Source organism: Microchirus variegatus (genome assembly GCF_963457635.1).
Source record: "Microchirus variegatus genome assembly, chromosome: 18".
Classification (NCBI taxonomy): domain Eukaryota; kingdom Metazoa; phylum Chordata; class Actinopteri; order Pleuronectiformes; family Soleidae; genus Microchirus; species Microchirus variegatus.
Window position 1 is genome coordinate 3,325,286 of NC_139819.1, and position 11,709 is coordinate 3,336,994.

Genomic DNA, 11,709 nt, shown 5'->3' on the forward strand with positions numbered 1-11,709 from the left:
GTGTGTGTGTGTGTGTGTGTGTGTGTGTGTGTGTGTGTGTGTTGAACACAGAGAAAGGGAATAATGAAGTGTTGGTGCTGCTTTAATCACAGTCTCCCAGGGAAAGTGGTGGATTATGGTAATGAGGCGACATACGCTGCTGCACGCGCGCGCACACACTCATACACACACACACACACACACACACACACACACACACACACACACACACACACACATATACACAGATGGAAAGTCAAATTCACCTCTGTCCTGTTTCTCCTCATTAAACCCAAAAAAAACCTCACAAATTACATTTAATCATTAAATAAGATTAATACATAAAATTAAAAATCTCATCTCAGTCACCATCAGAATATAATCTGTATGAAATCATCCCGTGGGAAAACAGAGACAATTCCGCCAATTTACACAACTACACACACACGCGCGCGCGCGCACACACACACAGGACAGAGGCCTGATCTTCATCATCAGCATGATGATAATAATAATAAAAACAAAAGGCTTAATTATTTTTCATTATAATAATATATATAATATATATAATAATAAAAAATAACAACGTGTCATGATCAGATGAAGGTGAATTCACATCATGAATTCGTTTCACGCTCTGATTTCATCACAAACTGAGAGGAAAAAGAGCGCGCGCTCCCTGACTACGCGCTGACATCTGCTGCTTTAACACACACACACACACACATTGTGCGCGTGCGGACATACATTTATAATAATAATAATAATAATAATAATAATAAGAATAAATAAGAATACAAGATAATAATGTGTTGTTTTAATCTCAGCTGCTGCTTCACACACACATTTATTAATTATAACACTCTGAATAAATAATAATCATATTTTTAAATGTATTCTTTTATTTCAGCATTTAACTGTCTGTGTCTCTGACTGTGTCCTTTTGTCTCTGTGTCTCTGACTGTGTCTCAGACTGTGTCTCTATGTCTCTGACTGTGTTCTTGTGTCTCTATGTCTCTGTGTCTCTGTCTCTGTGTCTCTGTGTCCTTGTGTCTCTGACTGTGTCTCTGACTGTGTCTCAGACTGTGTCCTTGTGTCTCTGTGTCTCTGACTGTGTCTCAGACTGTGTCCTTGTGTATCTGTGTCTCTGACTGTGTCTCAGACTGTGTCTCTATGTCTCTGACTGTGTTCTTGTGTCTCTATGTCTCTGTGTCTCTGTCTCTGTGTCTCTGTGTCCTTGTGTCTCTGACTGTGTCTCTGACTGTGTCTCAGACTGTGTCCTTGTGTCTCTGTGTCTCTGACTGTGTCTCAGACTGTGTCTCTATGTCTCTGTGTCTCTATGTCTCTGTCTCTCTATGTCTCTGACCGTGTCTCTATGTCTCTATGTCTCTGACTGTGTCTCAGACTGTGTCTCTATGTCTCTGACCGTGTCTCTGTCTCTCTGCAGCTTCACCACCCTCATCGCCATCATCATCATCATCACCACCACCGCCATCATCAGTGAAGATGGAGGAGTCGAGCTCTCAGAAGTTATTATGGGATGGCGACGCTAAGGCGGTGCAGCAGTGTCTCACAGACATCTTCACCAGTGTCTTCACCACCTGTGACGTCCCCGAAAACGCCATCTTTGGTCCGTGTGTCCTCAGTCACACGTCTCTGTACGACAGCATCGCCTTCATCGCCCTCAAGGCCACGGACAAACGCACAGCGCCATACGTCTTCAGAGTGAGTACATTATATACATCATATATATATATATATATATATACATACATATACGTCTTCAGAGTGAGTTTATACATTATATACGTTCATATATGTCTTCAGAATACGTTCATATGTGATCATATATGTCCCCAGAGTGAGTATATACATTCATATATGTCCATATACGTTCATAAACGTCTTCAGAGCGAGTATATACACGTTCATATACATTCATATACATCCTCAGAGTGACTATATACATTCTGTGTTCATATACATCTTCAGAGTTAGTATATATACGTCTTCAGAGTGTGTTTATACATTCATATATGTTCATATATGTTCATATACGTCTTCAGAGTGAGTTTATATGTTCATATATGTTCATATATGTTCATATACGTCTTCAGAGTGAGTTTATATGTTAATATATGTTCATATACATCCTCAGAGTGAGCATATACATTCTGTCATATATGTCGAGTTAGTATATGTACGCCTTCAGAGTTAGTATATATACGTCTTCAGAATGCGTTTATACGTACGTCATATATGTTCAAATAGGTCTTTAGATTGAGTATATACATTCATATACGTCTTCAGATTGAGTGCATACATGCATATACGTTCATATACGTCTTATATACATTCATATACGTTCACATACACCTCATATACATTCATATATGGTCAAATACGTCTCATATACATTCATATATGGTCAAATACGTCTTTAGATTGAGTATATACATTCATATACGTCTTCAGTTAGTATATACATTCATATACGTTCACATACCACTCATATACATTCATATATGGTCAAATACGTCTTCAGATTGAGTTCATACATTCGTATACGTTCATATACGTCTTATATACATTCATATATGTTCATATATGTCTTCAGAGTGAGTATATACATTGATATATGTCTTTAGTGAAAGCACAGTGTTTATTTATGTGATTGTTTAAATGCAGTAACTTTATGTTCGTGGGTTTTTATGTCTAACACTAAATTAGAACATCTTACACTGTCAGAGTGTGTATTCTGTATGTTAATCAACCTCTTGATTCCATATGTTTTATTAGGGGGGCTAAATGTTTAATACATTTAATATAAATCATCCTAATGAAAGTCTCTATTGTGCTGTAAATTAAAATGTGTGGTTTGTGGTTTACAAACTTCAGTTTCCTGTTGGAAAAGTCTGTCTAACAGTGAGTTAAAGACGTGAACATGTGACGTAGATATCGTAGACTAACAGCGAAATAAAGCAGCCGCCATTTTGTTTCCACTGAGCGTGAGCTTCAGTGTGTCAGGCTGGTTCTCAGCAGCAGGGGGCGCTCAAAAGTGTTTCGGTTGACACATTGAAAACACGAGAAGACTTTTGGGTTGAAAATGTAATATTTAATCGCCGTCACTTGTGCCTCAGGTGGACACGTCGGCCACCAACAGCACGTCCGAGGGTCTGATGTGGCTGCGGCTGGTCCAGTCGGCCCGCGACAAGGAGGAGCAGAACCTGGAGGCCTACGTGAAGAACGGTCAGCTCTTCTACCGCTCGCTACGGCGGATCGAGAAGGACGAGGAGCTGCTGGTGTGGTACGGCAAAGACCTGATCGACCTGCTGCTGCTCAGCCCCAGCAGAGCTCCAGCTAAGACCAAAGGTGAGTCTGACCTCCAAGGATCTCTGTGGAAACATCTCACATCGTGGGACTTCAGGGTTCTCGCACAAAGACACCATACTCATTTCCAGGGTTGTCTCTAATTTCCAAAATTTCCTTCCAGGTTCGTCTCACCACTCGTGTCCCGACTGCAGCCAAAAGTTCCAGTTCGAGTTCCCGTTCCTGGCCCACCTCCGGTTCCGTTGCACCAAGAGACTGCAGAACGTCACAGGTGGCGACGAAGAGTCGGGCAAAGAGAGCAGCAGCGAGCGGCCGAACACCACCCCGACCAGGAACCCTCTGAAGATGGGCCGATCCGAGGGCTTCGGCGCCAACCAGGACGCCAACAAACCCTCCACGGACTTTCACAACCTGGCCCGGGACCTGGAGAACAACCGGACCAGCCCGCCGAGCGACAAGGAAGCGGAGATCTGCAGCGAGAGTTCCAGGAAGAGGAAGTTGGCGGAGGCGGAGGAGAGCCGAGGATCCGGCCTTACTCAGACCAAATCTAAAGACGAGCTGGCGACGTCAGCTCAGAACTACAGAGGCGTTTACGGTCTGGACGACAACCGCAGGTCCTTCTCTCCGCCGCGGTCCACCGAGCCCGGAGAGGGGAAATGCAGCGCCTTCACCGAGGTCAAGAAGAGCGGAAAACACCACAGCGGCAGCAAAAACCTCCAGAGCGCCAACTCTGAAAACAAGGATGGCGGTCGGCCTAGTAGCAACCCGTCAGAGAAGCACCTGAACACGCGGCAGGTTCTGTCGGAGACGCAGCCGGCGCAGACCTCGCCCATGGGCAGCGCCTTCACCTCTGTCAGCCAGCAGGGCGGCGGCAGCGGCGGCGAGAGGAAGAGCGCCTTCAGTCAACCGTCCCGCTCGTCCTTCTCGCAGATCTCACAGCTGGTGATGCCGCCCAAGCTGCTGGACTGTCACCCGGCGGTGGGCGACACCATCTCCTCCTCCAGACTCTACCAGGCCGACCACCTCGCCGCCAAACTGCAGAGCGCCGAACTGGGCGCCAACTGCCCGGTGCCGGGCGCCATGGCCAAGCAGAACCCCTTCGTCTACGCCACCACCTTCTGGCCCAAGAACTCGGGAGCCATCCAGGTGCAGATGCCGTCGGCGCTCACGCTGCTGCCGCCCTCCTTCACCTCGCTCTGCCTGCCGGCGCAGAACTGGTGCGCCAAGTGCAACGCCTCCTTCAGGATGACCTCGGACTTGGTTTACCACATGAGGTCCCACCACAAGAAGGAGTTCGCCATGGAGCCGCTGTGCAAGCGGCGGCGCGAGGAGAAGCTCAAGTGTCCAATCTGCAACGAGTCCTTCCGGGAGCGGCATCACCTGTCACGTCACATGACCTCCCATAACTGACTCAGACCGGAGGTGGGCGGAGCTTACACACAGACTGGTTTTCACTCCTGATCCCCCGTTTCTTCTTCTTCTTCTTCTTCTTCTTCTCTTTCTTCTTCTTCTTCTTCTTCTCTGCTGTAAAAAGTGGTGGGTGTATGAAAATCACGCTGTGAAAATGAATCTATTTATGGAGCACTTCAACGTTTGAACATGAAGAGGATTTAAATATGTGTACATGTATTTTATATCATATAAATGACGTCGTCTCACACAACGCTGCGAGGTTTTCAATGTCAACGACAATAAAAAAAAACATGAATAATTATTATGATAATTATATTTCAGAGTGCATGTAATAATATTGAAATGATTTTAAGATTACATGTAAATAAATAACTGCTTTATTTTGTGTCCGTGGGGAATATTTCTGTGTTTCTTCCTTTAAAACTTGATAGTTTATGAAATTATGTTGAATGCATCGACAATAAAAATCACTTTATTTTCAAATCCAGTCGTCACACACTGTTTCTCTTTTGTTTTTTAAATAAAAACAAAACTGATGGTGAATTTAATTTATTGATTATTGATGCCTTTGCTTTTTATTTTGACTTCATTGAATTAGAATATGATATTATATTAAATATAAAATGAGTAATTTTGTTTTTGAAATAAGAATTAAAAAAAACAGCTGGATTTGTTTTAAACTCATTTTATTTTGAAAAGTGTAATACATTTTAATAGAAAACGATAATTTACCATAATTATGTTTGCTTTGTTATTGGATAATCATTTCATTTCATTCCTTTATTGGGTTTTTTTCACAGATGATTTGTTAAATGTTGAACTAAAGTCTCCTGTTCTCGTGTATAATGGGGAAAATTAAATTTTTATATTTATAACACATTTTAATCCACTTTCCTGTGTTTTTCAGAATTAAGATTTACAAATGTGAGAAAGTGACTCATATTAAAAATCTGAATTTCAGTTTTTGTGTGAAATGCAAAAATGATGTTGGTAAAATAAAGAGAAAATAAAACACGTCTGCGTTTGAACCTTTTCATTATTGTTTTGATTATTCTTAGAGTAAAGTCTTATTTATATAAAACAATAGTACATTTTTAATGGTTTTATATGAAAACACACACACACACACACACTGATTCAGGAAAAGATCATATTTAGTTTTCATTAATTATTCATTAATATAAGACCAGACTGAAGTGTAATATTATTATTATAATAATAATTATTATAATAATAATAATGATAATAACAATAGTAATAGTAATAATAGTAATAATATCAATAATATCGTATTTTAAATGTGCTAATAAAACCATAGTCTTACGTTACAGTAACCTCTCTAGTAACAGAGGATAAATATGCAAATGTCTGTGGCTCAGTGATTATTATTTACAGATGACGTCATAATTACATGATTAAAAAGAGAAAAAAACACGCGCGAGGAGAAAGAAAAGTGTCCTATTTAGAGGAAGAGGAGGAAAAATGGAAGACGGTACAACATCGCCTCCACGTGGTCATAATACGAACTGCAGCACACAGAACATCACGGTGCAGTTCAGCCATGATGTCAGTTAACGTGATTTCCTCTAAACGTGAGCCGTGAGCGCCCCCTGCTGCTGAAACCAGCCCGAGACAAGTGTCTCGGTGAAAACATGGCCGCCCGCAGAGACACAAGGTAAAAGTGAAATCTGCGTCACGTGTTCGCGTCTTTATCTCACTGTTAGACAGACTTTTCCAACAGGGAACTGAAGTTTGTAAACCACTCACTCTCCCACACCAAACCCCATAGAGAAAACCAGTGATTTTAACATCACAGCACACAGGAGTTGTTGATCCACTGCTGCCTCCATCACAAAGTTCAAACGTCTTATTCTAATGAATTCGGCATTTGGAATATTTTATTTAGACTTAACTCAGTGACACAAAGTGACCACATGAGGCAGCAGTAGACCAGCAGCTCCTGTGTCTCTGTGAGCTAAAATCACTGATTTTCTCTATGAGGTTTGGTGTGGGAGAGTGAGTGAACAGTTGACCTGTTAGCATGTTGGTTTATGCTAAGTTAACCTGGTTACTTGTTATCTTTGTGTAACTCAGACTTCACTCGGATGTAACGTATAGATCTGACACAGATGTAACATATAGATCCGACATAGATGTAACGTATAGATCTTACACAGATGTAACGTATAGATCTGACACAAATGTAACATAGATCTTACACAGATGTAACGTATAGATCTGACACAAATGTAACATATAGATCTTACACAGATGTAACGTATAGATCTGACACAAATGTAACATATAGATCTGACACAAATGTAACATATAGATCTGACACACGTGTAATGTATAGATCTGGCACAGATATAACATAGATCTGACACATGTAACGTATAGATCTGACACAGATGTAACGTATAGATCTGACACACGTAACGTATAGATTTGACACAGATGTAACGTATAGATCTGACACAGGTGTAACATATAGATCTGTTCAACGCACTTCAGGGTCAGTTTTTGCTGTTGTATCATGAGGGGACATTGTCCTCATGAGGGGACATTGTCCTCATGAGTGGACATTGTCCTCATTAGGACATCACTGTCACGTCATTATTTTTCTGTCTGTCTAAAAATACTCAAAGATCCAGTTTCACTCGGACGTTTGCTCTATTTCTGACCCACAATGCACTTCATCTACGATCTGCTGACAGGGACACATTTACACATCGTGTCCCTCTGAGCTCGTCCTCACATACCACTGTCTGTGTGTTTGTCTGTCTGTGTCTGTGTCCCTGTCTATGTGATTGTCTCTGTCTGTCCCTCTGTGTCTCAGTCAGAGATTCTTCTCGTGGTGTTGAAGACTCAGATATTTAGGTTACACCTGTCTCTCTGTCTCACTGTCTCAAGTGTCTTAAGACTTGATGTCAACTGGATCAAAATTGTCTGCAATGTGTCCTCCATTTGTCTCTGGAGTGTCTCTCATTCACTTTAATCAACTCGTTATGCATAACATATGAACACATATATTAAAGGGACAGTACTGGTGCTGTGAGCGCCCCCTGCTGCTGAGAACACAAAACAACTTTATAATTTCTTCACATTTCAACACTTCTTCAGCAGCTTCTCTTTGATGTTTCAGATTAATGTGTTAAAATAATGGTGATGTTGTTCAACTCTTCGTCTCCTGTAGTCGATTAATCGTTGCTGCGCTCAGCACTTTGTTTCAGCTGTTGTTGTTGTTGTTGTTGTTTTTAAAGGGCTTTATAAATAAAGTTGGATTAGATTGGATCGGTGGATGATTCTCTGGAACGCGTGTGATGCGCGCCGCGCTTCCTTGTCGGCACAATGTGGATGAGAGCGCGTGCTTTAACGCGCAGGCATGCACAGAGTAATGAGATCGTCAGCGTTATAAATATCTCCGTGACCGTGCTATGCTGTGCCGTGCCGTGCCGGCGGAGCCGCTCCGGCACACTGCAGCTGCGTAAATGCGCATAGACGCGCGCGCGCTGCCGGTGCGCAGACTTCCGCCGGAGCAGCGCCAAAAATGCTGCGAGAAGTTTGTTAGAGAGCGACTGTAAAATGAATGTTCCTCTGTGTCTGATCACCATTCTCACCCAGTGGAGCTGCACCGCTGCTGCTGCTGCTGCTGCTGCAGGTGGAGGAGCAGGAGAGGAGCGAGTGTCTCTGGAGTCCTGGATCCGCTCCGGACGCAGGACCTGCAGACTTTACTGTAGAGTTGGGATCGGTTTTCATCTGCAGATTCATCCTGATGGAAGAGTGAACGGCAGCCATGAGGCCGACCAGCTGAGTGAGACACATAACGATTTAATGTTCATATATATGTTTATCCCTTTAAACTAAGAATAAACTGGACAAAAACTGGACCAAGATTCAGACAGTGTCATGACCTCTGACCTCTGAATGTCCAGGACATTCTTGTTGGACAATACTGTGTTTGGAATTCCTGTTTTCTTTGTTTCCTGTTTTATTTTGTAGCATTTCCTTGTCCTACTTCCTGTCCTGATTGTCTGCTCTGCTACTGTTTCATATTTTACATTAAAAAAAAAAAATCAGACTTAAATTCAGGTAAACAAAAAGAACAAGTTTTTAATGGAGCAAAAAATCTGAAACGATTTAAAGGGGAGGAAAGAGACGAGGTCTCGCACACTGCAGCTTTAACGTGTTTCTAACAGTGGACCATGAGGACGTGTCTCTCGTCCTCAGGTGTCCTCCAGCTCTTCTCTGTGTCTCACGGCGTCGTCGGCATCAAAGGTGTTTACAGCAACAGATTCTTGGCCATGAATCAACGAGGACGACTTCACGCCACAGTGAGTTCACGATATCTGTGAATGTTCATGTCACACTGTGGATGTTTTTGTTAATGTCCCATCGTGACCCATCTGCGGGTCCCGACCCAGTGTTTGAGAAACACTGATTTAAAGGGACAGTTCGTGTTTTTCCCTGTAATCTCAGTCTCTTTTCTAGTACATGCTAACATCAGCTGACATCAGGTAACCTCAACTAACGTGAGCTAACTGGAGCTAACGTGAGCTAACGTGAGCTAATGCTAAGAGCCCATTAAGACACGTCTGCGTCGGACGATAAGATAATTCTGTGACGAGTCACAAAGAGATTTTTCGTCCTCTTCAGTGCCTCGTTTTCATTAATCCACGTCAGCGGGGACAGGATATAGAGGATGAAGAGGATGATGATGATGAAGATGATGGTCATTGTCCAGTTCTTACAGCAGCTCGGACTGAAAACACTTCTTTTCTTCTTCTTCTTCTTCTTCTTCTTCTTCTTCTGTAACTTCACTTCCTCTGAGTCGGAGGGAATTCTCTTTTCTCTTCTCGTCCTAATTTTCCAAGTCTTTATTAGACCGAAAACCATGGGGTTTTAATGAGTTTGTTTGTTTGTTTGTGTTTATGATGATTTCAACAGATTTATCAGTGTGATTCTATTCAAAACTGTGGTTCAGTGTTGGTTTGAAGGACATTGCGGGACATTGGAACCATTTTACGTCAAATTTCTTTCAGTACGTGATTTGTGTACTTTGTCCACTGATGCTAATGAGATTAGAGGCTAAGTTAATACAAATCATCTCTGTGATTTTCAAATCATCTCAAATCATCTCTGTGGATCTTCTGAACGTCCCGAAGTGAAGAAAAGATGATTTAGTTTGATCGTTGAAGGTCAAACATCCACAAGAAACCGACAAAATATGACTTTAACACGTTTAAAAGTTTTATAAATCAGCAAACACCAGAGGATCATGGGAAAGTGAGGGTGAACGAGTGAGAGCAGTGAAGTGAAGCAGGTTTTCATCTGAACCAGAGCTGGACTCTCTCTGTGACTGACATGTTTATCAAACGCAGTAATAGCTTCATCATTTTCTGCCGAACTGAACTCACTTTGTTATTTCTCAGTCTTCGTGGACACAAGTTTCCCACCGCTGATATTTTTAGGCTCGAACGGGAAACGTTTGACGGACGCTAATGCGGTCGTAACGCTTTACTACACAGGAGCCGCTGGTCTGCTGCTGCCTCGTGTGGTCACTTTGTGTCACTGAGGTCAATCTGAACAAAGGATTTCAAACACTGAAGTGACAAAATAAGACATTTGAACTTCGTGATGGAGCAACTCCTGTGTGTTCAAATCACTGATTTTCTCTATGGACTTTGGTGTCGGAGAGTGAGTGGTTTACAAAAGTCTGTGTAACTGTGAGATAAAGACGTGAAGATGTGACGTAGATATCGTAGACTTTTATTAACTTTCACTAAACTTGTGTCTCTTTCTTCTTCTTTCCTTGCAGGAAAAGTTCACCGACGACTGCAAGTTCCGCGAGCGTTTCCAGGAGAACAGCTACAACACGTACGCCTCCGTCGTCCACCGTCACCGCCGCGCGGGCCGCGACTGGTTCGTGGCGCTCAACAAGCGAGGCAAAGCGAAGATGGGCTCCAGCCCGCGGGTCAAGTCCCAGCACGGCTCCACCCACTTCCTGCCCAGGGTCCACCTGCTCCACGGCAGCCAGCGAGGCTTCAACGTCGCCGACAGGAGGAAGTACCCACCTCCACCTCCACCGCCACAGGCCCCGCCCAGACCTCCAGCGGCTGAGGCTAACGTTCACACAGGGACGACGCAGAGACGCGCGCAGGTGAAATACTGGCCAAAATACCGGTTTGGATGAAGAGGAGAGGGTTTGACTCTTTTAAATCATTCCACTGTGAAAATCAACAAAGATTCTTCCGTGACAGAATCATTTATGTCCTTCAAGGACCTGTGACGTCCTCCGTCCTCCGTCTTCATTCAGCCGTCCATTTGCTATGATGAGGTGAAAATGATGCGTTTAAGACTACGTACACAACGTCACACACTTGACCTCGACTCACGTTGTTTCCAGGACTTCATAGTCCGGCCTCAATGTGGGCGGAGTCATTGTAGCACAGCTGTCGGGTTGTAACTGTATCGTAGGAAAGACTCAAACTCGAATCCATTTATGTCAACTCTGTTAGCGTTAGCATCGACAAAAATGAAAACGATCTGTTAGCTTTAGCATCAACAAAAATGAAAACACTCTGTTAGAGTCGACGAAACATGACTTTGACTTTTTTTTTGCTCACTTTTATTTATATTTTATTTCTATAATGTAATATAAAAAATTAAAAAAAAAAGTTAAATATGAATCTTTGTTTTGTTATGCTTATAAAACATGGACAGGGGCGTGGCCTCCTCTCTGCTGAGGCTGAAGCTCCGCCCTCCGTATGCTACCATGGAAACCACTGGTTTATGATGAAAACATGAGAATTTTGTTCCAATGTTTCCATAAATGTGTGATTTCAGTTAATTATGAAATAAACAGATTTAAGAAAATCAACATGCAGGACCTTCCTCGTCCTCGTCCTCGTCCTCCTCCTCACAGACAGCTGTGAGGATCAGAAATACAAACTGTGAGTCAAACTATGATTTTAGCAGCCGGCTGTT

At 42.8% G+C, this 11,709-nt stretch overlaps 2 protein-coding genes across 2 annotated transcripts; both read left to right on the forward strand.

The window, feature by feature from the left end:
* Positions 1 to 1,485: 1,485 nt before the first annotated feature.
* On the forward strand, positions 1,486 to 4,719 carry prdm8b (PR domain containing 8b; the record flags this gene model as incomplete). Its single annotated transcript, XM_083904936.1, has 3 exons — positions 1,486 to 1,704; positions 3,120 to 3,351; positions 3,473 to 4,719. The coding sequence occupies 3 exons, from the start codon at positions 1,486 to 1,488 to the stop codon at positions 4,717 to 4,719; spliced, it is 1,698 nt and encodes a 565-aa protein (XP_083761062.1).
* Positions 4,720 to 8,307: 3,588 nt separating this feature from the next.
* fgf5 (fibroblast growth factor 5) lies at positions 8,308 to 10,915 on the forward strand (the record flags this gene model as incomplete). The annotated part of the gene is made up of 3 exons (XM_083905104.1): positions 8,308 to 8,536; positions 8,953 to 9,056; positions 10,541 to 10,915. The coding sequence occupies 3 exons, from the start codon at positions 8,308 to 8,310 to the stop codon at positions 10,913 to 10,915; spliced, it is 708 nt and encodes a 235-aa protein (XP_083761230.1).
* Between the last annotated feature and the right edge of the window lie 794 nt (positions 10,916 to 11,709).